Raw genomic sequence first — 26,960 nt, forward strand, 5'->3', positions numbered from 1 at the left:
ACTGTTGAGAAGACATGAAAAGAAAAAGAGAGAAGGAGACCAAGAGAGAGAGGGAGAGAGACAGCCCACATAGCGATGTAAAACTAATTAGAACCACATTTTCGCATGCACAGTATTTACACGCGATTTTAATCATTACTCAGTCGTCCCTACCATTTGCTGGGCTCTATTTTTAATACAAGGTATTTCGAGTAAATTGAGCCTCTCATGGAGATTTTTTTGTGCCCCCTGCATCTTAGTGACCGCGCTCCTTCGCCAGCCACGGGGATAAACAGCGTGAATGTCCGCCAGGGAGAAACCAGGGAGTCGCAAGCATGTTTGCCAAGCGCTCAGCCACGACTTTAATTCCTAACACTGGACTTGGATCTGGCCGCCTCTTACTTTCCCCCGCGCACCCTCCCCTCCTTCTGCGGAGGATTGTAACCCTCCGCTCGGCTTCCGATGCCGCTAGCGTGTGTCCTGCAGTCACAGGAGGTGCCAGCAAATAAATAACTATATTTGCACATAAATTTGATTCACCAGAATGCGGGACGGCCGACTGCGAACGCCCCTTTGATAGCCGCCTGGAGAAGCAGGGTGCCTTTCGGCAGAGGGGAGACGGGGCATTTTCTCCCGTTTCCCCCCGCTGCTTGCCTGCATAGTTGAAGAATTAATTGTGGTGATAAATACCGCTGCCCGGCTCTGCCCGCACTCCTTCCCTCCCGGCCAGGACGGCGGCTCCGCTCCGCTCTGCTGCGGCCGCTGCCGCCCCGCCGCCCAGCCCCGGCTCCTCTCCCCGGCCTGGCGAGGGGGTCCCCGGTCCAAGGGCAGAGGCGGCGGGGAGGACGAGGAGGGTGTTTCGGTCACTGCCGCGCCATGCCCGGCGGGGTGGGCTGGTGAAGTGCACTTTGGTGCGGGCCAGGCTAAATACCGAGCCAGCGCCTGCCCCTGTCCTTCTCCGGCCGGGCGGGGAGGGCCGGCTTTGCGCCGGGATTTCGGAAAGGGGATACGTTGAGTTTGACTTTCCCCTGCCAGCTCTGTGCCGAACGGAACGGTATTATTTACAGTGGGTTCCCAAACTAAACACAATAGTATAATTTAACCTTTCCAAGCACTCGTAAATTTTTACTGCTGTGAAACACAGCGATGCAAATGAGCGCGCTCATAGTTACTGACTTAATAACAACCCCGTGGCTCCCGAAACAATAACTCCTTATGAAATATAATAAATGTATATTTAAATACAGTATACCGCAACTACTATTTTACTCTTTTTATTGCTTCAGTTATTGTATCATTTTATGTGAAGGTCTCCGATCACAAGGGTGGTGGGATTTTTTTTCACGGAGAACACGACCCACTGATGGGATGATTAATTATGATATAAAATAGTCCGCTTGAATGAAAAAAAAAAAAAGAAGAGAAAAAGAGAGGAGAAAGAGAGAGGGAGAGAGAGAGAGAAAGAGGGAAGGGGGGGCTGTAATACGGAATCTGATCTTTTAATCTCAGTTGGCCGCAATTAAAACAAACCCCGCCGTATAACTCAAATATCCCTTTGCATAAAAACATATGGCCTCGCTATAAAAATTATGGCTGGAAAACACTGACCCATTAATAGCCCGCGGACTGATTTATACTTTATTGTTCTGCTCCCCCGCCACGTGACAGGCGCAGCCAATGGGCGCCTGCGCTGCCTTCAACTTATTACTGACTCTACTTCTCCGCCAGCACCAAGTTGTTACGTGAAACCCGCAGCCCCGAACCGCGGCGGGTCCGCCGCCGCCCGCCTGCCCGCCATGTCGGCTCCCGGGACCCTCAGCAATTACTACGTGGACTCCTTCCTGGTGCCGGAGGGGGACGAGCTGGCGGCGCCCCGCTACGCCCCCGCCCCGCTGGGGCCGCCGCCGCGGCCGGCGGCGCTGGCCGAGCACCCCGAGCTGGCCCCCTGCAGCTTCCAGCCCAAGGCGCCCGTCTTCGGCCCCCCCTGGAGCCCCGCGCACCCCGCCGGCGCCAGCGGCGTCCCCGCCGTCTACCACCCCTACGCGCACCACCAGGCGCCCGTGGCACCGCCCGACGGCAGGTACATGCGTTCGTGGCTTGAGCCTGTGCCGGGCTCCTTGTCTTTCCCCGGGTTACCTACCAGCAGGCATTACGGCATTAAACCTGAACCGCTGGCGGCCAGGAGGGCTGACTGTACCACGTTTGACACTCACACTTTGTCTCTCTCTGATTATGCTTGTGGTTCTCCTCCAGTTGATAGGGATAAGCAAAGCCACGAAGGCGCATTCTCTGAAAGCAATGGAGAAAGTGAGGCAAACGGAGAGAAACCGCAGATCGATCCAAGTAAGTGGGACGGCAAGGGTAATGGACTTAAGGGCTCTGCGCCGGCCGCGGGGAGGTGTCGAGGCGCTGGGGCTAATTACGCGGCCGAGCACCGGCCGCTACCGCCGCCGCTGCGCCAGCCTGCCGGGGTCTGCCATCTGCAAAAGCCAGAGCTGCCTTTCTCAGGCTCGAACGGGATCTCGTACGGCTTTGGCTTTCCAGGCTGAAAGGAAAACAAAAACCCACCCTACAACTGCAACTTAAACAAACATTAAAAAAAAAAAAAAGAAAAAGGAGAGAGAGAGAGAGAAATGCAATAGCCGCCTATCCCCGCTCCTGCCACCCCAGCAAACTCAGCAGGACGTGCTCACATCCTCCTGCCTCGCCGCGCTCCCAGGCGTGGGCAGACGCCAGGGAGAAGGGTGCCTAGAAAGCACTGGATGTGAATCTGATCTTTTTTGAGACGGCTCTCAGGCCAGGGCGGTTATTGCTGGGCTGAGAACAGAAACCTCGCCGTTGACTTGGTTCCTCCCCTCCCCCCTTCGTCTCCTCGGTGGAAAACCCCGGGCTGGATGCTCCCAGGACTACGAGACTGGTGGCAGAGTGCCTCGGGATTACTATCGCGATTAACGCCGTGCGAATGAGGGTCCTAAGAGGGCGAGGGTTTAATTATGCCGGCTGTAGACTACTTCTCCATCTCCCTGGGTCTTGCCAGGGATGACACCGGAGAACGTAGAAATTAAAAAGAGAAACAATTTCGATGACATGTTGACCTGGCTGGTCACTCCCCGGGCTGGCAGTTTGAGGTGTGGGGTGGCCAGGAAGGAGGGAGGGAGCTAGAGAGAGAGGAAGAGAGAGGAGGAGAAAGTATTTTAAAACTGTATGCTACAAACAATAAAAAAGGCGAGGGGAGGCGGGGGTAACGGGGCTTTGCCGCGTGTGGTTGCGTGTGAGCTCCCCATGTGTCTGTATTTTGGAGTCCATTGTGCCTCACGATCCTCTGTGCCTGGGGAAATGAGAGCCACGTCCTAAACACGAATACCGGGACACCTGATCGGCTGTTTCTGCGTGGATTTCCCTCCCAGCCCCCTCCCTCCACACCCCACCCTCCCCCTCAGCCTGAACTTCTGTTGTTTTCGTTGTAGATAATCCAGCTGCAAACTGGCTCCACGCAAGGTCCACCAGGAAAAAGCGATGCCCTTACACCAAGCATCAGACATTGGAACTGGAGAAGGAGTTTCTGTTCAATATGTATCTCACTAGGGACCGTAGATACGAGGTGGCCAGACTCCTCAATTTAACAGAGAGACAAGTGAAAATCTGGTTTCAGAACAGGAGGATGAAAATGAAGAAAATCAACAAAGATCGAGCGAAGGACGAATGATGGCGACACGTGGGTTAAATTGAAAATGCATAAAGTAAAAGGAAAAAAAAAAGAAAAAAGTTAAAACAAAAAAATCATCCCCTCGAGCCCTGCCATGCAATGCATCTGGGTCCAGGCCTCATTTTTTCCCTTGGCAAATTCTGATTATGATTGTACAATGATAGTCACAGAGGCCAGATTGCCAGGAGAGGTACAGTAAGACTTTTAATTTTCTAATAGGAAAGAAAAAGGGGGCATTAGCACGAAAAGGCTGTTTAACTGGCTTGTATAAATCTACCTGTTTCTTCACTTATGGAAAGAAAAAAAAAGAAAAAAACTACCTTTTCATAATGCACAACTATTTACGGACTGTATAGTTTAGTCTACGTAGTTAATTTTATTCGCTCTTTGCGTGGCAGAGAGATCTCTGCTCTAATACTTGAACACTGTGTTTTATTGTGGTAATTATGTTTGTGACTCAATTTATGTGCTTGGGTGCTGTACCGGATGTAATGGTGTAAGCTAGAATTCAATTTGAACTCAGGTTGTTTATTATAAAAATTGCATAGAGTATAGCTCTGTAGTGTATTAAGTCTTTTCTGTATAATTAGACAGTTAACCTTTGATTGTAAAATATATATATTATATATCCCAATGCAAAATAATAAAATAAAGGTAGAAAAAAATTCGTTCGGGATGTCTGGGAATTACGGTTCTCAAAATATGAAGCAAGTCATTTTAGTATGCACAGTTGATATATATATAGTACTGTCTTCGTCGGTTGTATATATAATCTATATATTAAAAAAAAGTAAATAAACAGACTAGCTTAAATATTGTTTTTGCACCAGTGAGCAGTTAGCAGATTTCGGAGCTATACGTATATGTGAAAAGGGTAACTACCTATGGTTTATGTTTGAATTTTAATCGAATGATTTGATGGTTATTGTAATGAAGGTTAATTTTATTGATAATAAATTATACATTATAAAAACCTACATTTGGTTATTGTAAATTTGTATCAATTAAAAAAATAAATCTGGGAAGTTATGTTGATGCAGAACGTACACTGTCTATTTTGAAATAGTTACCTCATGGCCTACTGACCAAATCGTTGTGTTGAAATGATATTTAACTTTTTGCAAAATAAAATATATTGATTCTTTTATATTTTGTGATGTTTTAGCATTATTGAGGAGAGGTTCTTCCACAGCACACTGAATCTCGCCAGCAGATTTGGCAGGGCTAGGGCAGCTGCAGAGGTGAGGCAAGGAGTGGTATTATTTTCGAGCCAAGGCAAACCCACGGTTTTATAAACGCAGCCCCCAGGTGATGGAAATTTGGGCTTATGTTCATCCTAAATGGACAGATTCAGGTCCTAAATGCCATAGCTTCTCTGAGGGTAGGCATCCTTCCTCCCTTCCGGATAAGATTTGGTAAGCCGGTGCTTAGCAGTGTGCGGAGGAAGCCCCTTGGATGGCAGCGGGGCACGGTGCCGAGCTAACGCCGTTTTAATAAAATTCGCCGGCGGGGCGGGGGAACTAGGACCAAACCAAAATGTCCGACGTTCTTCAGTGCGGACAATAATGTAAATCAGCTCAGACAGCGACATTTAAACTGAGATTGTTAATTAGCCTCCACCAGAAAATGTCCAGCACTAAGTGTGCTCCCACAACCCTTTTGAGAAGGCTCGCCTTACCAGGGCGTTAATTTCAAATTCCCTGCTAGAGATAATTGTCCATGCAAAATATGTTATTTCAAACGTCATCCACTTTTTTCCTTCCCTTGCCTTCACTTTTGGGGTTTTTTTTTGTTCCCCCCCCCCTTTAAATGTCCCGTGGCAAAAAATACAACCCACTGCGTTTTACTAGCGCCTCAGATGATATATGTATTTATAGATAGATATAGATACAGATAAAATTTTACTGACAATTATGGTAGAATTTATGGTGTCCATTTTAGTCGCTGATTTAGCCGAAGGAAAGCGGTGGGCTGGCAACAGTCTACAGCAGAGAAGACGAAATAGTATTTATTTTTAAAAAGAGAAGGATGGTTTCTTTGGAGTGAAAGATTTCCATACACCCCCTCCCCATTCCACCTACCCCTCCCCCGCCGCCCCAAGCCAAACCAAGCTCAGCAACAAAAGAAAATAGCGAAGTCTATGAGCTTGCTCAAATTTACCCTTGTTTTGGGCGGACATCTTACTGCTCAGAGTGGATATCCTCCATAACATGAATCGCAGCACAGCTCTGCACCACACCGACCCTTGTTCGCAAATATGGCGAATAACAATAAAATCCTTCTTGTTTTACGAAGGTACCCTTACATATATATATGTATATATATACTTAAAGCAAAATAAGACGGAACACGCTTATGGTCTTGGCAGAAGTTGTTGTTAGGAAAATTCAGAGCCATACTACAGTGCAATAAAAGAAAATGACTGCTGTAACCGTTTATGGGGTGTAAAACGCTGCAGGGCTAAAGACAAAACTTAGGGAGCCGGCAAGAAGTTTACAGATGTGCAGAACGGCGGGAGGAAAAAAAATGCTTTCGACTTCACCTTAAAAAAAAAAAAAAAAAGGAAATAAATCCGAGGTAAGATTTGATGAGTTCTAATTAGCAAAAGGGAGCTCGTTCTGGCGTGCACACACACAAAAAGCCCCTAATTGATCCCTGAGCCAGTATTTGGGGATGCTGGGACGCCCTCTGTTGTTGCAGACAGAGGCAACTTCAAAGAATCAGCATTAAGAGTGTGTAATAAATGACGGGTCTGCAAACTGTCTGGAATTCGGCTCTTAATGAGTTTACAACTGTCCAGCCACAATTAAGATTTTCTACAAAAGCCTTTTCATTTGTTTTGTCTGGCTGTTTTAGATAAAGCGGGAGAGCGGAAATAACAACCTTTTATTGGCCTTCCCGTGCTTAAATCCAGGCTGGGAGGTGGACATTTATCTTGCCGGGGGCTGGCGGGCAGAGGCGCGGGCTCCGGCGGGCCGGGCCGGGCGGCGGCGGGGCGGCCGTGGCGGCCGAGCGGCGGCAGGTGGCGCTGTGAGCCCGCGGAACAGCGCCCGGCCGCCCTCCGCCATCAAGCGCTCGGCCGCCTCCCCGACAGCTCCTAAAATGTCGACTTTATGGGAGCATAACCGTGCTTGGAAGCGCTGGGTTGGTTTTAACAAAGGCCGATAGGTTTGAGGGTGTTTTTACCCCTCTTATCCTCGAGTTTTTTCCCCACCTTATCCGGCCGACCGGGCGCCGTCAGGGTGGCATTTACCGCCTGGCCACGCTCAGTGCACTCGTGGCAAAAGTAAAGCTTGATCTGCACCAGGGACACGCTGTTCATTTATTATTCTCAAAATACCGAGACATTTCCTACTATGTGATAGAGACGGATGGAGCCCTGGCACCGAACTGCCAGCTCCTCTTTCTTTCCCTTGCCCCAAAGGTTTGCTCTTCCCTGGTTAAGCTCTGAGCCTGCAAACAGGGTATCCTGATTTCCCGAAAGGCTGGTGTGAAATGAAATATTGTGAGAAAGGGGGAATTGAAGGGTTCGAGCAGGATGTAACAGAGTCTCCCCGGCTCAGCCCGGGAGGAGAACGCCCAAAGAGCTTCACCTTTGGAGATCTGGGGCTAGCCGACGAATTTTCCAATGCCCTTGTCCGCTCCGCGTGGCTGAGACACAGCCGTGCGGGGAACCGGCAGTGCCGCAAAAATCTCGTTTGAAAATTATTTACCGGCGGCTAAAATTCTTCAACAGCTGTCTTTGATACAAATAAAAAGCCTTGCTTGTGTCCGAAGCAATTTCAGCTCTGTGGGACCCGTTGTGATTATATTACACAGATGTGAGAAGGCTGATGCTCTGCAAACTTGACGTGTCTCTCAAAGTCATTCCTAACTTGTTCTCGCCGTCTATTTTGTTTCCTCGAATGGTTTTCCTTTTTTTTTTTTTTTTTTTTTTTTTTTTTTTTTTTTTTTTTTGACGCTTTGCTTTTGTTGGCTTCCACGTCTTGAGAATGAGGCTTAGTGTGGAGTTGTGGAATATTTTCAGATGCCAATTGCCAAAAGAGACGGGGAAAAAAAGTAATTGGAAGGAAAATAAATGCAGGAGGAAAGGAAGCATAAAATATGGGCTGGAGTATAAACGTTTTATTTTGTAAGTTTAAGCCAGACAACTAAACAAATCGCTGCATAGTATTCCATAACAGAACTACTTTCTCTGCATCTTACTTACATTTCCTTAAATCAAAGCCAATCTCTTTATATCGAAATTCAGCACAGGGAAAGAATGCACTGAGCTAGTTTTTCCCCGCACTGATTCAAAGATTTAATTCTTTCTAGGGATAAAGACTAACAGCCACTCCCTGCTTTCTAACAAGAGCCTTCCTATCAAATGTTTGCCTACATTGGCAGTGCTAAACTTATTATGATTAATTATTTTTTCCTTGGGCAGTAAAATTACACTGAAATTTGAAAGTGTTTATGCATCGTCATACTAAGTAATAACTTGGCGCAGCACGTTCCATTATAATCGTGGATAAATTACGGCGAGAACAGATTCCAAACCAACAAAATCATCTCTAGTATGAACCACATCAAGATACTGCTTAGTACACAAGCCATAATCATGTAGTGCTCCCAGGTCGCTTATAACTTACGAGCACCGTTTTATCACTACGTTTTACTTCCCGGAAAAGCTCAGCGGCAAAGAGGTGTATCCCAGAGTTTACAAGGAAAAAAAAATTACAATTAATCCCTCCTAGACGACTATTTTTAAAGCGTGTGAGAATATAGCCATGACCAAAAACTTGAAATCTGCTCCTGTTCACCCTTTCTCCGATTGGAAAAAAAAATAAATTCAAATGAAAAGCGTGTTTACAGGCGCGGGAATCTAACCTGATCTTGTAAGCGACAAAACGAGATATTTCAGAGGGTGTTTCAGAAGCAGCGTTATGCCTAACTCGCAGAGGTGGGGGAAGTCAACAAGGTGGCGGGGATCCATGTCTAGGGGTCCTTCTAGCATTTATTCAGTGAAGGCTTTTTGATAAATCTAAAGGGCTGGCAGGGGAAAAAAAAAGCTGAAAGCAAAATACATTTTTAAAAACCGTGGCGGCGATAAGAACACGTAAGGAAAGAAAAAAAACACATAAACGTGCAAATTGTAGAGAATCAGAGAGCTCGAAATACAACCACCCAGACAATCTATTCGGTCCTACACTATTCATATTTAAGTCTAGTCATTGGTTATATTTGCTATTTCTTTCTTCTTGCATCTTGCTATGTTGTCACCAGAGGAGCAATTTATTGGTCTAATGTCATCTACTCCAGCCTCTTTGATCTTCTTGGTCGTCGTCTTGTTTGCATCGCATTCGTTTAAGTTCTTGGGCCTCTATTCCTTTCCAGCAACCTCTTCTGCCGGCGTGTTCCCACACCGTGATTGCGACCGCAGGGATATTGTTTAATATTGGTGAATTGGAAGAAATAACCGAAGGGGCTCTTTCGGCGGCTTCTCCCTTATGCCTGCGAATAATAACTGCGTTTTCACATACTTAACACTTGGCAAACATTTACATGCATCTGCCACATCTGCATGCTCTGAAGCACCAGTATCTCAGGGATCTGGCTTTCAAGAATTGACTTGCTTCTGTCAGTAACCTGTATTCATGGGGCTGCAATAACCACGCATAAAGGGTGCCAAAGGGTGCGCGGTGTGTGTGCGGGTGTGTGTTGGAGGTGTGTAGGGGGGCAGAGGGTGCTCCACTTTTACAAAACATAAAGTTTAGGGTCCGTGCGAAATATCGCCAAGAACAATTTTAACTGGTGAGAAAGTCTTTGTACAAGGGGCACCAAACTATAATTGAAAGGAGAATTTCCGGGGCAATTCCATTGTGCTTCTTCCAGTTTATGATGTGCAATACAGGCAGGCAGTAAAAGCTGTCTTTACCAGGACTCCCTGTCTGAGGGAAGGAAACTCATTTTACGATCCGTTTAAAGGAAGGGCACGGAGCAGCATCCTCAATGGAGAGCCATTCGCATTGTTGGGGAGCCCAGTGTTTAGAAAGGCAGCCACTCTCCCCGTCATCCGCGCGTACCGCTGCTGCCTCACGCTCTGGACTGCAAGGTATGTAGGGCGGAAAGGTAACTCGGGCAGTAAACAGGCGGCGGCAATTTGAAGCCATTTGTAGGCGATTTCTTCAACTCTGGAGTTTCGGTTTATTCTGTTTTTTCTTCTTGAGAAGTTCAGAAAGTTGAACCCCCAATTTTTAAAATTCTTTTTGCCATTATTTTTGGTGGGTGGTGGTTTTTTTTGGTGTGTTCTATTGCTGGGTGGGAGTTTTTTGTTTGGTTGGATGTCGTTGTTTGTTTGGGGGGTTGGTTTTTGTTTTGTTTGGGTTGTTTTTCGCCTTTCCCCGGGGAGGGTGACTGTGATTTTTTTTTTTCCCCCGGTGCTGACTGCTAGGGAGTGCCTTGATTTCCAAGGCTCGGCACCCCTCGGGACCAGAGGGGGGTGCCCTCGCAAACCCTGTTGCAGGGCTACCTCCTGATTCTTTCCATTACGAGAAAACAACGCGGGGGGAATGAGCCACCCCCTTTAAACTTGATATAGATACATATACACACACATAGACATATATATTTAAAATTTTTAAATTTGATTTGTCGCAACGCCCCCCGGTCCATCAGCGACCACGCGGGGTGCGCGCGTCCCCGGGGGCCGAGGGGCCGGCCCGGGCGGCGGCTGGAGGGCGGCTGGAGGGCGGCTGGAGGGCGCTGTCGGGCGCGGCGGCAGCGGCGGGAGCGGCGGCAGCGGGAGCGGCGGCGGCAGCAGCAGCAGCAGCAGCAGCAGCAGCAGCAGCGGCGGCGACGGCGGCCCCAGCCCGTCCATGGCCGGGCACCGTCGGGCCCCGGCCGGCACCACCTGTGAGGCGGGCGGGGATTGGCGGGCGGCGTCACATGACCGGTCACGTGCTCCGGGCAGCTCAGTCCAAAAGAAAATGGGGTTTGGTGTAAATCTGGGGGTGTAATGTTATCATATATCACGCTACCTCGTAAAACCGACACTGAAGCCTGCCGGACAACAAATCACAGGTCAAAATTATGAGCTCTTCGTATTATGTGAATGCGCTTTTTAGCAAATATACGGCGGGGGCTTCTCTTTTCCAAAATGCGGAGCCTACTTCTTGCTCCTTTGCAAGCAACTCCCAGAGAAGCGGCTATGGACCAGGCGCGGGTGCCTTCGCCTCCTCCATGCCCGGCTTGTACAATGTGAACAGTACCATATATCAAAGCCCGTTCTCTTCCGGATACAGCCTGGGCTCTGATGCCTACAACCTGCATTGTTCCTCTTTTGATCAGAACATTCCCGTCCTCTGCAATGAGCTAACCAAACCCAGCTGTGAGAAAGCGGAGGAAAGCAACCTGCACAACCAGGCTGAGCCTAATTTCCGGATATACCCCTGGATGAGGTCTTCAGGTAGGGGCGAGCGGAGAGGGCTCGGAGCCGTGGCAGTCAGGCAAAGCGTGTCGCCAGGATTACTGTCAGCACAGCCTTTATGGTTTTAATTATAGCCGAGGCGCCATTGCGTAGAAAGCCCGTGGCATTGTATGTAAATGAGTATCATAAAACTTTTTATTGCCCAATTAATGGGTTCTAGCCTCGTAAATTTATTTAACTCCATTTGCTATGGAATTTTAGCATTGAGTTGATTTGCGCTGTTTGCTACTAAAAAGCGGAGAGTTGGCTGCGGGCTCCCAGAGCCCCCGCGGGTAAGCGTCTCCCCTGCCCTGCTGTCGAAGTTGGGAAAAAAAATCCCGCTCGCTGGGGAAGGCGGAGGGGACAGGGGCGTTTAGGACCGAGGGACGGCATACTGAGGACTTTGCCAGCCCGCGTTGCCGAGACGTGCCACTCTCGTCCCCCCCTGCCCTTTCCACGGAGATAAGGATCTATAGAAATGTACTAAACAGGAAAACGGATGGGGGAGGGGGGGCTGGGGGACGAGAGTCTGTGTGAAAAAGGAGAGCTCTCTTCTGGAGCTAAATGCTATGTATTGTTTACGATCCAGGCGGGATGGGGGGGGTGGGGGGGGAGCCCACGACATTAAAATAAAATAAATACAGCCCAGCCTTCCAGCTTTTTATTTCCCCTTGTGAAACGTGAAAGTCTGGAAGGTTTTAGGGAAATACATCGCCTGGGGGAAAAGTTCCTCCTCCCAAAAGCAATTTCCTCCCCCACCTCCTCTCCTGAATGCTTTCTCTTCACTTTTTCTAGGTCTCGAGCAACTTAATTTTTGCCCTGCCTGAGCAGGGCAGGTCGTGTGGTTGAAATGTCTTTGTTAGGGCAAAGTGTGGGGGCGGGTGGAAGTCGAAGAAGGGGATCGTTCAGTCTGGCTCGGCCACTTTTTTGTTTGTTTATTTATTTATTCATTAAAAACATCAACAAGAAAAATAAAAAGAGAAAACTTTCCACTTCTCTTCTTGTCTAACTCCTGGCCGTGTGTTTGCCTGTTTTCAGGTCCAGATAGGAAGCGAGGGCGCCAGACCTACACCCGCTACCAGACCCTGGAGCTGGAGAAGGAATTTCACTTCAATCGTTATCTGACTCGGCGGCGAAGGATAGAGATCGCCCATGCCCTCTGCCTGACGGAGAGGCAGATCAAAATCTGGTTCCAAAACCGGAGGATGAAGTGGAAGAAGGAGCACAAGGAGGAGAGCTCCAGCACCCCGGCTCCCAACGAGCCCACGTCAGCAGCAGCTTCTGTCGAGAAAGTGGAAGAAGACGAAGAGGAGGAGGACTAAGAAGTCCCACTCAAGGAAGTGATCTCTTAGAATAGTGTATGCACATGACAGTTGGAAAAGCTCCCTTTAAAGGAAAAAAAAAAAGAAAAAGAGAGACTTACTGTTTTTATTAAAAAAGAAAATCAGTTCCCTTTAATAATCATCTTGAAAGCGAGCATTTGCAAACATGAAAACATTTCTTGGGTTGGTTTTCCAGCCTTCTCTCCACTCTCCCATACTCCCCAAACCTGCCCTATGCCGAACCTTTCGGTAATATTTCCTAAGAGCATCTTACAATCAGTTTGGTTTTTTTCTTCATTAACCCAAACCTGGGTGGGCTTCTTCAGGGGACATTTCAGTGGGAGAACTGCTGCTTGCACAGATAGTAAACCGTGACCTTCCGAAGTAACTACCTGACTCAATAGTCCCAATCATGTGTAAGGGGAAAAGTGCATTAGGCTGACATTAAGAAAAACTACCTAATTTTGAATAAGTAGCTCTGCACTTCTCTTTTTGTTTTCTTTTTTTTTTATTGTTGTTAGAAAAGTATCATAAGTAATAGCTACACTAACAAAAGGTTAAAACAGCAAGTAAGGGGGAAAAAATGTTCCACAAACCACTACACTCTACAGCAATTATTTGTACTACCTATTTTCCAGACTACCTACCTATATATCTTGCTCTGCCTACCTATCTTCGAAAGTATACTGTATTTTAGTAGTCAAAAGGATGTTACAAGATTACTAATGTGAATCGCAAAATGCTTTTAGACATGTAAGTGTAGTAATTCGAAAAGCACGCATCAATAGCTTTGGTATAGAATTTGGTACCGAAAAGTCTGAATATATTTAAATTTAAAATAATATATTTATTCCAAAGCAATTATAAATGAAAACCATATGCTGCAATATATCTTTGTTCTCGATTCTTTGCTATTCTGAGAGAGGAAGCAAACACACGCCAATATTGTACAAAGCGGTTTAATATCTCCCGTTGGCTTCTACCTTCGGCTGCTTCTGCTAAAGGCCGTTTTCTTATTCTACATTGATCTTACTTAATACAGCGGAAAGTGTTCTTTGAAAAGTGAATTTAAATGATCATGTAACCACCTTAAAAAAAAAAAAATCCACAAACTGTTTGTCCTGATTATCTGAACGTGTTAATATGTAATACCATGAATTTTCCTACAATAGCAGATATTGTAATTTTTTTGTCATTTATATTCGTCTTGAACCTCATTTGTAAGATCATGTCATAAATTCGGAAGTATGTAATTAATTTGGAAAGTTTGTAGCATGATGTATTGTTAAGAACTCTGTATAAATCCGTCTTGAAGGTTTGGCTAAAGTTTATTCACAAATTGTATGTTACAATGTGTTTCGATGTGTTCGTTGTGAACATTTGGATATGCCGTGTAAGTATTGGAAGTGGGAAAAAAAATGTCTGTGAACTCTCTTTGGAAGTGATACCGTGTTCAACTATCTCCCACGATAAATGTGTTTTATGTTACACAGAAAATAAATATGCTTGTTGACAATGAATTGTGTTTCTTTATTAAGGAACCAGTTCGAGGGAAGCATAAAAAAATATATTACACAGTCAAATAAAGAAATTAGACCCTCTAAACATTTTTTTTTTGTTGTTAATCAGAAAGGAAAAAAAAAAAATCCCAGGTGATGAATTGATAGGAATCAGTCAATATCTCTATCTCGACTTCGTGATTTTTTTTTCCCTGGCGTTGTTGATTAATAAAGCGGAAAGCCTTCTTTATGGGAGAGCTTCCTTCCACCGTGTTCCCGTGTCCTCTTGCAGTCATAACCCCAGTCCAGACGATCGGCGATCAAGTCGAAATCGCATGCAGTGAAAGAATATTTTGTAATGAACAGAAAGTGCAATGCGAAACTTCCAAGTGTAAATGATCTGATCGGATATATATGTGGTTTGTGTGTGCGGCTTTTGGGGGCCAGGGGGCATCACGGTGGCACGAAAATGGGAAAAAATTGCCCCACTTTAGAAAACGTCTCATTTTTGTCAGGTACCACGTAATATCAATGAGATCTAATATTTCCCTTTTTTAATTTTAATTTAAAAAAAAAAATCTAACCCGAAAAGTCCCTTTATTCGGCCGGGTAAATAGAGGTAGACCTGGAGCATTTTTTGCGCTGAAGTTCCCTTTTTTCTACTACACTCCATTCCTGGTCAATGTACTAATTGTAATTTTAATAAAATTAGTACAAAGTCCAGGTCTTTTAAAAAACTCCAGGGCTGCCTCTGTGGTAAGATGGCGCCTCTCTAAGACCTGCCTCTTCTTAGTGATGAGGAAAAGGCCATAAATCCGTTGTTGTTTATGAAAATTTACAACTTTGCAATACAACTTTATGAGTTGTTCGGTTTTTCCATTGGTCGTTGTCGGTCATGTGGATGGTAACCGTGAACATGAACTTTTTTATAATTTCCCTTGCGAGAATAGAGCCGCATTCTTTTGCTGAGCTCTGTCCTGCTTCGGATCTCTCTGGCTTTCAATCCCCATTTCATTTGTTCTTTGTAAGGCAATAGTGAACAAAGTGTGCGGAGGTTCGGCATAAGCAGCCGCCTAGAACACAGATCCGGGATGGCAATTTCCAGTTCCCCCGCTGGAAGGTGTGGCATATTGGATTCAAAGCACTGGCGTGGCAGATTTTCAACTTGCAACCTGGCTAATTTCCTGCTTCTTCTGGCACCAAAAGGAGGGCGATTCGTCTCCTGTGCAGCCAAAGCGACAGCTGTCAAAGTCGCAGGGGCTCCTGTGAGCCAGAACCTAAAAGGTGAGAAATGTATATGACACTACTGTAAGCAGGGAAAAATGGTTTAATACGTTTAAATATTAGACATGTGCAATTAAACCAAATGGAAATGTTACCGGCCAAAAATAGAGATGGCTGCAGCTCAGTTGATTTTGACTTAACCAGTGCATGCAAAAATATGCCTAAATAAAATGTTTGTTTTCTGTGATTTAGCAAGGAAGCGGTGTATATATATATTTCTTTTTTCACGAAGTTGATTTCTTTTTGCATTAGCCAGGGGTATGTTGTGACGTTCAGGTTATTTTCTAATAATTCAGTTTTACAGCATCAGTGAAGGGGATTTTTTTTTCCCAGCACGAGGGAAAAAAAGTGATATCCCCAAACATTTTAAAATATTAATTCGCATCATTAACTCATTAACTTAAATTTCATTTGCGGTTGACGAAATTTAGATGTAATTTATTTTTTACTATTTCATTAAAAAAATACCAAAAAACACCCCAAAAAACAAACAGCACAATGTCTCCTAGCTTCTCTGCCATGTCCGGGAGGAAGGCTATTTCTAGACGGGGGGAAACAGCGCGAATGTGCCTTGGATTTTCTTTATCAGATCAAGCGCTGCCTGCATAAATCCCTTGCCCCGCCGTGGGTCCGTTCCCGGCGGTTCGCGGCGTGGGCGGCTTGCGCGCCTCGGCTGCGCGGAGCGGGCTTGGCGGCGGCTTAGCCCATTTCAGCGCCGGAGACGGAGCTTTCCCCCCCTTTCTCTCCTTGTTGTGACTGTTACGGTGCGGCGCTGGGGAGGGGGAGCGGCGGCCGGCGGGCCGGTGCCCCGCGGTGTGTGCCGGCGGGGAGCAGCGGGGACCCGGGGACAGCGCCCCCGGCACTCCCCGCCGCGAAGCCCGGCTCCGCTCCCGCCTCCTCACGGCGAAGGAGCGGCTCGGAGGGCTTTAAGCGGCAGCCTCGGCTCTGCTTGTGCCGCCGGGCTGATAAAGCACTGCATTTGCATTGCATTGCGGTATCCGCCGGACTGGAGCTGCAGTGAGCGCCGGATTATTTATTGCGGGGCCGCGGGTGCTCAGTGCTGCCACGGCGTGGCGGGATGGGGGAGGCGGGCGCGGAATGGAGCGGCACCCGCAGTCCCTGGAAGAGCAGCGCTGGCAGCCTGCGCTGCTCTGGGGAGCCTAAATAAAAGACCAAGATGGCAAAAAAAAAAAAAAAAAAAAAAAAAAAAAAAAAATCCGGCCTACCTTTTTCTGCGGGAGTATCGGAGCTCGCCCCCGGGCTAAATATTCCGGCAGGGCCGGCTCTGCCCACTCCACTTGCCCTCCGCTTCTACCTCGGTGTGTGTCAACTGCAAGTTACCACGGTGGGAGCCGGCGGGGGAGGACCCGCCCGCGTCCCCCGGCCGGGCTCCCTGTACCCCGCCAGTCTAAACAACGGTCCGCCTTGCCCAAACTGTTTGGATTAGGAGCTATTAGTTAAAGGTTGGTTTTCATGACGCTGGCGAGCACGAGAATGATTTGAAAGTGGTTTTATATACCAGGAGAAGGAGGCTTTTAAGCTTAAGAGGGTAACTACCCCCGCACCTGTATCCGAAAGTGTCTGGGGTCGCGGACGCGTTTTCGGCGGGAGGAGGAAGGCGAAGTGTTCTGTGGAGGAGGTGCTGGGTGGAATTACGAAAACAAATAAACGGGGTATGAAATACACAGGTATCGCGAAGTGTGACTTTGTTTCGGTGGCAAAATGCAGAGGCTGGCTTTCTTTCTGCTTTCCAGAGTGGGGGCAGGAATGGTGAAGGAAAACTGCTGCGAAATGTGTCCAGGCAGGACATTTCCTCAGCAGATCTGGGGGGTAGCAGATTATTGTAATTCGGGGTTTTCTGGGGTAGGGGGAGGAGCGGAAAGGACGCCTGAATGTGACTGAAGCAGAGATTGCAGTGCAGATTGTTTAGCTGTCACTGTAACTACTCTAACACGACCCGGTCAGGCAAACGTGCACATTTCATTTCTTTTCATATTATGGGATCGACGAAGAAATATTTTTCCTGCCTGCGGCCGGGCTTTCACAACTTGGTTTGGACGTAAACAGTAACTTGAAAAACGGGAAAGAAACAAAAAGAAACAGAGGGAGGAAAAATTAGGCTCTAACCGATGCTATAAAATGCAAATATAACTAAGCCTGGAGCGATTTTTATTTTAAATTTTGTTTTGGTCTTTGTGTGATGGATTCAAACAAAAGATCGTCTGCCCATAACTTTTTAAAGTAAGGCCGGTGGGGTTTGCTTGTCCCTAGTATTCATTTTTTCTTGGTGCGTTTTCGGTCTGACCTAAACTGGCGAAAATATGCTCTTTTAAAAACCTTTCCGCATTTAGAGTGCTGTGTATGGGTGCTTGCTTGCTGATGTTTCCTCCTTTTTAAACTCTATTCTCACTGAGTAAAAAAACCTTATTTTTCCGGAGGAATCTGCTTTTCAGGAAATACATGTTTCTGAAATGACCTCTCAAAGCATGCAGCTAGAGAGCTGTAATTCTACCAGGTGTGTTTGTGGATTAGCTGAGCTGAAGAGGTTAAGGAAGTTGAAAAAAAACCCGAAGGCAATCAACATCTGAATGTGAAAGTCCAGCTGAGACTGCAAACAATACAAACTATTGTGGAGCGATGTTTTAACTCGCTACTGTTTTATAGGTATCGTAATCTGCCCCCGGAAATGAGACAAATAGTCTCCCAACAACAACAAAACTCTCCTTTGAAAGCTGCTTTAGGAAACGGGGCTCGTACGAATGTCACTTTAGGTGACAGAGCGCGTTTAAAATTAGTCTATTCAATCTGTTGTAATGGGCACGGATTATGAGTAAACACAGCTTGGAATGAACAACCTCCTGTTATCTGCAGGAACTGCAGGGTTACGGCTGAATTAAATGCGCATCAGCAAATTTCATCAGCACTGTTACTGTCCGAGCCCTGGGCCAAGAATTATATTTCCGCTATGGGGTAACTGCCATGTTGAAAAATGAAGGTGGAAATGTTTGTTTCGTGTATTGTTCTTCCCCTGTTAAAGACACACACCCACGTTTAATCAAATTATTCGGAGCAACAACGAAACCGATTGGCTTCTGCTGACTCATTAGCGGGGTTGTATTAATTAGGAATAGTCCTACTGGCTCGTTTTTGAATTTGAATGTTTGATTCCCTCGGCTCTACTCTGGCGGGAGGGGGGTAGACTTGGGGAGAAGAGACACATGGAACTTTATCTGGGCTGCCGGGGGGCGCCGGGAGCTCATACAGATCTTCCCGAGGCCTCCTGGGGCACTTGGTGCAAATCAAAAATCCCACTCCCCAGAAGGCCTCCGCCACAATCTCCTAATCACGGGGATGTTCATTAAGATACGAGACCTCTTCCATTGCAGGACGCGTTAGCCTCTCTCACAAAAGCTGGGTTCGGCGCCGGGGCGGGCTCCCTGATCTCCGAAGGGAAGCCTTAGTGGAGGGGCAATTTTCGACTGAATGGATAAATAAATACATTTTAGAATCGCTTAAAAACTGTTGGATGCGGTTGTGGCATCGCGACGGCAAAATGGAGAGAGGCCGGCCCCCCCCGGCCCCCACTCTGCGCGGCGCTCCGCTCCCCCCTTCACGTGCTCCCTCCGCTCCAAAGTTTCCCTCCGCAGCATCCTCCACTGCCGCCTCCTTCCCTCCCTCCTTCTCCCCTCCGCCGGAGAGCCGGGGGCAGTTCGCCCACCCTTCCCACGGGGTTGCGCGACTCCCTTGTCGTGGGGCCTCCAACTTTTAAGGGCGCCCCCCTACACACACCTCCAGCAGCCGGGGGTTGTGCCCGTTAGTCGCTTTCCCAACGCCCGCGCTGCCGGGAATTATCGCTGTTGCTGTTGTTATTATTATTGGATTATTTTCCCGCGGAGGGGCGGTGCCGCGGCGGGGGCGCGGCCGGTCCCGCGGGCTGCGCGGCGCGGTGCGGGGGGCGCGGGGCGGCGCGGCGGGGCCGGGGCTGCCGGTAAGTTGGCGGCGCGGTGGCGGCGGCCCCGGGGGAGCGGGCGCCGCGCGCGCTCCCATTGGCCGCCCCGCCGTCAGCTGCTCCTATTTTCTGCTGTCGCTTTTGGCGCTCGGCCATCCAGAAACAAACCACTTCGATGACTCCTAATAGTTATCGCCAGATGTACTAATACACAACAAATCACGGTCCGGGAGAGGGGGAGAGCAAATGAGTTCCTATTTCGTGAATCCCACTTTCCCGGGGAGCCTGCCCGGGGGCCAGGACTCCTTCCTCGGGCAGATCCCCCTGTACCCGGCGGGCTATGATGCTCTCAGGCATTTTCCGGCTTCGTACGGGGCAAGCAGCCTGCAGGACAAGACTTACACCTCACCTTGTTTCTACCAACAGTCCAACACCGTCATTGCTTGCAATCGGGCTTCCTATGAGTACGGAGCCTCTTGTTTTTATTCGGACAAGGACATTAGTAGCGCCTCTCCTTCCGGCAGTGGCAAACAGAGGGGGCCCGGGGACTACCTGCACTTTTCTCCCGATCAACAGTACAAATCCAGCGGCGGCCAAGCCAAAATTATAAATGACGAAGGCACCGACCGGAAGTACACGAGCCCTGTTTACCCCTGGATGCAGCGGATGAACTCCTGCGCTGGTAAGGCATCTCGGCGCAGTCAAGGGCGGGGAGGGGAGGAAAAGGAAAAGTTTCTTTTTTTTTTTTTTTTTTTCTTAGATAAAGTCCAGATTGCTGGAGAAACACGGTTCCTGCAGGGCAATATGTAACATGAAACCTTCCCAGGTTATTTTAGACCTGGCACGCTGGCACCCAGGGAATGGTGGCCAATATCCCAGTATGTAGGTTTACCGGTGAAAGTTACTGGGGAATCCTTAGGAAGTAGAGGGGGGAAAAAAAGAAGTAAAAAGGAGCAAAGCAGTTTTATCACTGTCTTAAAGCCATACCAAAGCCTCTGCTCTGCTTCTTCATTGTCAGAGAGCGATGCATGGAATATGCCCTCTGTACTGAGGATCCAATGCATTTATGGTACATTCCTCCTCGCCCCCCTCCCCCAGCTCATTAGCCTGTGAGTATTGGATATTGAGAGCACGTTTCTGGGGCCGTGGGCGCACTTCCATGGCATCGCGAATTTTTTCTGACTTAGGAGTGAACTTCACATAATTGAACTATTCTGTACAGGAGTGGTGCTGGGGGAGTGGAGGGTGGGGGTGGAGTGGGAGGGTTGTATTGGGGTGACATTTATTTTTTATAATTCCAAATTTAAACGTTTATTTCAAGTGTTTGCTAATGACTCGCCTTCTCTCCCATCCTCCCGAGTTTATGTTTGCTGCAGGGTAGGTCTCATTCCTGTTTTTGAAAATTAAACTTTTAGCAAGATCATTCCGATGCTGCTTTGCATTCAAGAGCAATAAATTCCGGAGCAAATGGCAAAACGGTCTTCTACGATCTTTAGCTGATGTCTATAGTTATACTTAGAGACCTTCTGTAGTCCCAGCCATGGCAATGGCTGTGTGTTTGTGTCAACACAGCCACATGTGCGTGCACACACACACGCACGGACACATGCGTGAGGCTCCCCGGATAGCACACGTGTGCCTGTGTCTGTGTGTGTGTGTGCGCACAGGCTCCCAGAGCGCACAGAGCAGCCTCTGCTCAGCGACTCACACCGTGCTACCTCCTGCACCTTCCCTAGGTCCACCTTAAAGCCTCTTTGTATCCCACTTACCCTGCCACTGCCTCCGTAAGCACACTGCACGTCCGCATTTACAGCTCGTCAGGCAGTAGAAAAGGAAAAGAGAGAATTAAAAAAAAAAAAAAAAAGCCTCCAGGAAACCAGAGCAGCTTCCCCCACTCTCCGTGATTGTGCCTGCAAAAGGAGGCAGAATATACTAATCGCTCTTTCTGGTCTGAAATCACTGGGCCCTGTCCAATGCGATCATTTTGTCTTTACTTCTACAGGTACAGTATATGGAACACATGGGAGACGAGGGAGGCAAACTTACACCAGATACCAAACGCTAGAGTTAGAGAAGGAATTTCATTTTAACAGATACTTAACCCGAAGACGACGCATTGAGATTGCAAACGCTCTCTGCCTTACTGAACGCCAGATTAAAATATGGTTTCAAAACAGGCGGATGAAATGGAAAAAGGAAAACAAATTCATAAATTCCACACAGCCCAGCAGCGAAGAAACAGAGGAAAAGTCAGGGGAGTAGAACCATGTTTAATAAACGCTACCAGGCCTTTCCCTAGCGCTTACTACTACTATTACCATTATTATTTACCTTGTGTTCCTTCTGCTACTGAAATCCTATAGGTTCGTCACAGTCTATTAATCCCCAAAAGGCTTGGTTAAAAGATGTATATTTGCAATCATCTGTGACTTACTTTAATATATGTGGAAGCCCCAGCTTTCGAGCTACAGGCATGTATGTATGTAACCACCTTCCCAAAGCATATATGGCGTTGGTTAAAGTATTAGAGAATTGGCCCAGAATTGTAAATATTTGAGATGAGCATCTATGTGTGGGCGAGTGTCCCTGGTGTGGTTGTGTGAGAAAAGATAAGCAAATTATTTTTAATCTTTTTTTTTAATTAGAAATGTTCATACTGTAGAAAGACAAGAGATTTTAGAAAATATTTGGTTTATGTTTTTGCCAGCTCCCACTACAGCGGGCCATCTCGTTGTGCTGTGTTTGGGAGTTTATGATCTGCAGGGGGAAAAAAAGTTTTAGTTATGTATAAGATATTTAAATGGCAAAAGGAAGAAAAATTCTTTTAAAAAGTCGTTGTGTAAATCCCTGTGTATAAACTTTCAGTTAAAGCGAAGATGAATTGCAGGGAGATTTTTTTTTTTAATGCCGCTAAACTGCTTAATCTGCACTACTAGTATTAAAGTAAAAACTCAGCGTTAAACTTCAGGGGAAGCAAGGGAAGAGGTTCCGAAGCAGGCAATTTTCTGTGGTTGCCGTTGAGCTTACGCTGAGGTTTTTTTGAGCTCCTCTCTACACTAAAGGGGCTTTGAATTATGGACTGCATTTCTTGGGGCTTCGTGAGCTTAGATTGATCCTTTTTTCTTTTATCTCTCTTTCATTCTCTCTTTCTTTCTTCCTCTCTTTCATTTTTTCTTTCTTATTTAAAGAAAAGGTCTTATTAACTCGGGGATTTTCTTTCCTGCTTCTGCGGTGTCTTAATTCACATTTGCATTACTTAGCACTGGAAAAAATAAATTGATACTCTGAAGAAAAATAGCTGCCATAAAATGCTTCCACTTCGAGTTCTGTAAAAGTAAAATAAGAGCAGCAAAAATATTGATTAATATGTGTGTTATACCTCTCTATATTATATTGAGTGTGCATGAGTGTGCATGTGAAGCTGTGTACAAACGCACTTGTATATGCATCGAGGCTCTTTTGTTTGGAAGGCAGCACAATTTGGGCTACCACTCCAAATGTTTTAAAAGCCAAATCTGGAGAATATAATGCAAAATGGCTACCGCCGCATTTAGAGGTTTTTTTTTCCTTCCGAGAGGCGATAAAATAACGGCGGCCGTAAAGCCGCCTGGAATTTGACCCCCTAGTTGGAAAAACGCTGCACGATATTTATCTTCAATAGATATCTGCCATTTCACATCGGCAGGACCCGGCTGCCTCTCGAAAGGTCCAGCACGGAAATAAGTGTGGGAGGAAATTATATATACATACATATATATATGTAGAAGAGACACAAGCCTTGTCAGCACCCGAGAACGGTTCGTATAGGATTTGTGAACTGGTGTAAATAAGCCTCGCACGGAGGAGAAGGCAGACACAAAGCGGAGCGCTCTCTGCACACCCGGCTCTCCGGCGGCCGGCTCGGAGAAGCGATCCCCGCCGGCCCCGCAGCCTCGCCGCCGGTTGCCGGTGCCGGTGGCTGCGAGCCCCGCTCCGCTCCGCGCCTCTCCGCGCCGCTCCGCGCCGCCGTCGGGGACCGTCACCCCGGGCCGACCCCGCGGAGCCGCCGCCATCCCCCGCGCCGCCAGCGGGTGGCGCTGGAGGCCGGCGGACGGGCGGGCGGCGGCAGCGGCGGCGCGCACGGGAGGCGCGCCCCGGGCCGCCCGCGCCCTCCCAGCTCCCCCACCAGTGCACGAGTTTACCTCTAGAGGTCATCAGGCAGGATTTACGACTGGACAACAAAAGCACGTGATGTGAAGCCGTACCCCATATTTGGGTGCCTACGTAGGAGGGAACCAAGTACATGTCCCAGTCATTTCCATAATTCATCATAAATTGTGCAAGGGTGCTATAGACGCACAAAACGACCAAGAGCCACAAATCAAGCACACATATCAAAAAACAAATGAGCTCTTATTTTGTAAACTCATTTTGCGGTCGCTATCCAAATGGCCCGGACTACCAGTTACATAATTATGGAGATCACAGCTCGGTGAGCGAGCAATACAGGGACTCCGCCAGCATGCACTCCGGCAGGTACGGATACGGCTACAATGGCATGGACCTCAGCGTCGGGCGCTCTGCTTCTACCCACTTTGGTGCCAATGAGAGACCCCGCAGTTACCCGGCCAACACCACCTCTGCCTCGACAGAGCCCAGGTACAACCAGCCCGCGACGTCTTCCCACTCGCCTCCCCCTGACCCTCTGCCCTGCACCGCCGTGGCCGGTTCGCCTGTCAGCGAGAGTCACCACGGGGTGAAAAACTCCCTCGCCAACTCCACCAGCACTTCGTCCAATTCCAGCAGCAACACGCACATCAGCAGAGACGGGGTTGGCACCTCGTCTGGGACTGAGGAAGACACTCCAGCAAGCAGCGAGCAGGCAAGTGCCCCGACCGACCAAAGCACAGCCCAGCCTTCACAGCCCCAGATCTACCCCTGGATGCGAAAACTGCACATAAGTCATGGTAAAGCAAATACCCTCTTCTTTCTTTATTTCTCTGGAGGAAAAGGAGGGTTTAATGTAAACCGGGTGGCTGCGCCGAGCAAGGTCGGGGAGAGGGGGAGAGGAGGGCGTGAGAGCGGGCAGTCTCCGCGCACACCACAACTCTGCTCGCAGGGAAGCACGCTCCCTTCTCTGGGCGAGTCCCCCCCGAAAGGAAAAAAACCGCCCGGCCCCGAAAACACCTCCCGCCTGGCTCCCAGCGCCGGCGGGGGGAGTAGAAGGCGCCTTGCCGAAGGGAGATCGGGAGCAGAGGCTGCTCCCGGCTCTCCTCCGGATGGGGTGTCTTCCAGAGGGAACGGCGCGGCTGACCCCATTTATTTTGCTTAGACATATTAAAAAGAGAATAGGAAAGGGCGAGAAGGGCAGTTTTCACTGCTGGGAAGCCGTGGGGGAGGGGGGAGGGCGAATCGCCCCAAACTCGGAGGAGAGGGCTTGAGGGGCGCGGGGAAGCGAAGCAACTTTCAGCCCCGGGTACCTGCCCTGCCCTCGCTGCTGGGAGAGCGGCCGGAGGCTCGCTGCCTCCCAGAGCCTCCCCAGCTCAGCCGTGGGAAAGGGCTGCACGCTTCAGCCTTGCTCTCTCAACTCTGAAAACCCAGCTACCAGCAGACACATCCTCCAAATCAGCTTATCTGGAGGAGGCATGGGGGAGAATTAACCTTGTTAAAAAAAAAAAAAGAAAAAAAAAAAAGAAAAAAATTCAATTAAAAAAAAATCGAATCGCAAATTCAAGCGAAAACTTACCGAGACTACCAAATCCCCCTCCCCCAAGCCTTTCCTAAGAGGGGCTGAAGGGGGAAACTTGTTGAGTGTTTATCCAAACCAGAAACAAAACCAAGCAGGACTGAGAATAACGGTCCTGGTCGCTGGTAGCTGCAATGAGACACGAAGGCTCCGAGTGGCTGCTGAGAATCTAAATCATGTACTTTTCTCTTCCAGACAACATAGGGGGACCAGAAGGGAAAAGGGCTCGGACTGCTTACACCCGCTATCAGACCTTGGAGCTCGAAAAGGAATTTCACTTCAATAGATACCTGACCCGCAGAAGAAGGATTGAAATAGCACATGCTCTTTGCCTCTCAGAGAGACAAATAAAGATCTGGTTCCAAAACAGGAGAATGAAATGGAAAAAGGATAATAAGCTGAAAAGTATGAGCATGGCAGCTGCAGGAGGGGCATTCCGTCCCTAAGCGTTTGATCAATTAAAAGTACTGAGCAGTATTAGCTGACCCTGCGTCGTCTCATGTCAGTACTAAGTTGACTTTCTAAAACTTCCTTGTGTTACTTCTGTGAAGAAACCCTGTTCTTGTCGCCCTTATTCATCTTTTAATCATGAGCCTGTTTATTACCATTCTCTCGCGTGTATAAGTAGATCTGCTTTTATCGTACATTTCTTTGTCTTGAATGGCTTTGTCTTGAAAAAAATAATAGATGTTTTAACTTATTTATATGAAGCGAGCTGTGTTACTTGAAGTAACTGTTAAAACAAAACAAAACTAAACAAAAAAGAACAAAAAGGAAAAAAAAAAAGAAGTTAAAAAAAAAGGAGAGAGAGAAAGGAAACCCTCCCCCGGTTTAGTACAAATGTTATGTGTTGCACTCAACCTGCTTAACTGTGCATGTGTGGTCAAGTGTTAATGTCTGTATAGCTCCAAGCTGTTAAAAATATTTTTATTCAAACTACCTATATAATTCCTGTGTAATTAATGCTGTTGTAGAGGTGAAATGATGAAATCAACTGAACTTGTCCTACGTGTAGTGAATAGTGAATCTGTGACGAAAACTGTGATTCCAAGCAGTATGTCCTTGCTGTGCCTTTGTATATGACTCTTTGCACGAACTCTTAGAAGTGGCTCTTATTAAGCGCAGCTTCTGTGATGTATGTTTTTTGTGAACAAAGTTACAAATATAGTCAAAGTCTGGCTGTTTGAGCAAACTGTGATCAGCTTTTTTTTTATTATTATTATTATTATTTGTTTTTAAAAAAACCTGACTGGAAATCAACAAAAAAATAAACTTTCTATTGTAAAGTTTTTGTGATCTGGTTTGTGCAAAGCAAGAAGTTGTGCTTCCTGATTTGCCTCTGAAAAAAAAAAAAAATTAGCCCGTGCAGAGTTTGTTATAATATTTTACCTGGCTCCTGCTGCACGTTGCAAATGGTGGATGCTGCAATTGTCCGCTATCAGTATTTTTAATTGAAAGTTTGACCATAAGTTCTTCCTTGCTTGTTTCTCGCTAGGTGGAAAGCTGCATCGCAGGACCACAATCAACACCCTTTGTGGCTGAATCAACTGTTAGCTGTTTGCTGATGGTTAAAATTTAAAAAACAAAACAAAACAAAACAAAAAACCCAAACCCCAAAACATGTGCTTTGTTAAAATATGCTGCAAGCTCCAGGGTGTGTTTGCATCGCTCTAGAATTTCTCCTGTGGTTTCATTAAGTATATTTCAGGACAACCATGTCCAAGCCCTCTGCGTCTATTAGTAACCCTCTCTAGCCACATTCCCACTCTTCACCCTTTAAAGATTTTTGGTTTTCTTCGCTACAATTAGTTTGCTATAAACGTAATGTTACTTACCCCATCAGAGCTTGAATGGTTAACTCTTCTGAGCTTCTAAGAGCAACTAAAGATTTGCACATTTACTGACTGGTTACATTGATGCCTTCCCTTAAAAGTTATAAAACAGTAAACTTTATAAGCCCTAGTTCCGGCTATATGACATTTGGGTGCCAAATGAATAGGGTTTTGTCTATGAATTAGATCGTAAAATCATCCATAGCACAGACAG

The 26,960-nt window shown here is 47.3% G+C and overlaps 5 protein-coding genes across 7 annotated transcripts in view; all 5 read left to right on the forward strand.

Moving 5' to 3' along the window:
- The first annotated feature begins 1,487 nt into the window (after positions 1–1,487).
- On the forward strand, positions 1,488–4,667 carry HOXA9 (homeobox A9). The gene is made up of 2 exons (XM_010399004.3): positions 1,488–2,322; positions 3,447–4,667. The coding sequence occupies exons 1-2, from the start codon at positions 1,776–1,778 to the stop codon at positions 3,683–3,685; spliced, it is 786 nt and encodes a 261-aa protein (XP_010397306.2). The 5' UTR covers positions 1,488–1,775; the 3' UTR covers positions 3,686–4,667.
- A 5,864-nt stretch (positions 4,668–10,531) lies between these two features.
- Positions 10,532–13,977, forward strand: HOXA7 (homeobox A7). Its single transcript, XM_010399005.4, has 2 exons — positions 10,532–11,135; positions 12,174–13,977. The coding sequence occupies exons 1-2, from the start codon at positions 10,760–10,762 to the stop codon at positions 12,455–12,457; spliced, it is 660 nt and encodes a 219-aa protein (XP_010397307.1). The 5' UTR covers positions 10,532–10,759; the 3' UTR covers positions 12,458–13,977.
- Positions 13,978–14,203: 226 nt separating this feature from the next.
- HOXA3 (homeobox A3) overlaps positions 14,204–26,960 on the forward strand; it is a 45,672-nt gene continuing 32,915 nt past the window's right edge. Inside the window, exon 1 of one of the 3 annotated variants that reach the window (XR_005601543.1) lies at positions 14,204–15,240. Coding sequence is in view for 1 of the 3 variants with exons in the window: in XM_039549867.1 (XP_039405801.1) it covers positions 15,048–15,240 (193 nt within the window). In the remaining 2 variants the exon portion in view is untranslated. The remainder of the gene's footprint in view (positions 15,241–26,960) is intronic. The other 2 variants (XM_039549867.1, XM_010399009.3) reach the window with 2 other exon arrangements.
- On the forward strand, positions 19,228–22,550 carry HOXA6 (homeobox A6). The gene is made up of 2 exons (XM_010399006.4): positions 19,228–19,871; positions 21,192–22,550. The coding sequence occupies exons 1-2, from the start codon at positions 19,436–19,438 to the stop codon at positions 21,449–21,451; spliced, it is 696 nt and encodes a 231-aa protein (XP_010397308.1). The 5' UTR covers positions 19,228–19,435; the 3' UTR covers positions 21,452–22,550.
- On the forward strand, positions 23,297–25,887 carry HOXA5 (homeobox A5). The gene is made up of 2 exons (XM_039549871.1): positions 23,297–24,135; positions 25,110–25,887. Exons 1-2 carry the CDS (start codon positions 23,574–23,576, stop codon positions 25,358–25,360), a joined length of 813 nt encoding a protein of 270 aa, XP_039405805.1. The 5' UTR covers positions 23,297–23,573; the 3' UTR covers positions 25,361–25,887.

The sequence above is a fragment of the Corvus cornix genome, chromosome 2 (assembly GCF_000738735.6).
Source record: "Corvus cornix cornix isolate S_Up_H32 chromosome 2, ASM73873v5, whole genome shotgun sequence".
NCBI lineage: Eukaryota > Metazoa > Chordata > Aves > Passeriformes > Corvidae > Corvus > Corvus cornix.

Coding starts and splice junctions, on each gene's coding strand:
- HOXA9 (XM_010399004.3), top strand. CDS start 1,776: ATGTCGGCTCCCGGGACCCTCAGCAATTACTACGTGGACTCCTTCCTG. Junction 2,323..3,446: donor GAAACCGCAGATCGATCCAA/GTAAGTGGGACG, acceptor TTTTCGTTGTAG/ATAATCCAGCTGCAAACTGG.
- HOXA7 (XM_010399005.4), top strand. CDS start 10,760: ATGAGCTCTTCGTATTATGTGAATGCGCTTTTTAGCAAATATACGGCG. Junction 11,136..12,173: donor CCCCTGGATGAGGTCTTCAG/GTAGGGGCGAGC, acceptor GCCTGTTTTCAG/GTCCAGATAGGAAGCGAGGG.
- HOXA5 (XM_039549871.1), top strand. CDS start 23,574: ATGAGCTCTTATTTTGTAAACTCATTTTGCGGTCGCTATCCAAATGGC. Junction 24,136..25,109: donor AAAACTGCACATAAGTCATG/GTAAAGCAAATA, acceptor TTTCTCTTCCAG/ACAACATAGGGGGACCAGAA.
- HOXA6 (XM_010399006.4), top strand. CDS start 19,436: ATGAGTTCCTATTTCGTGAATCCCACTTTCCCGGGGAGCCTGCCCGGG. Junction 19,872..21,191: donor GCGGATGAACTCCTGCGCTG/GTAAGGCATCTC, acceptor TTACTTCTACAG/GTACAGTATATGGAACACAT.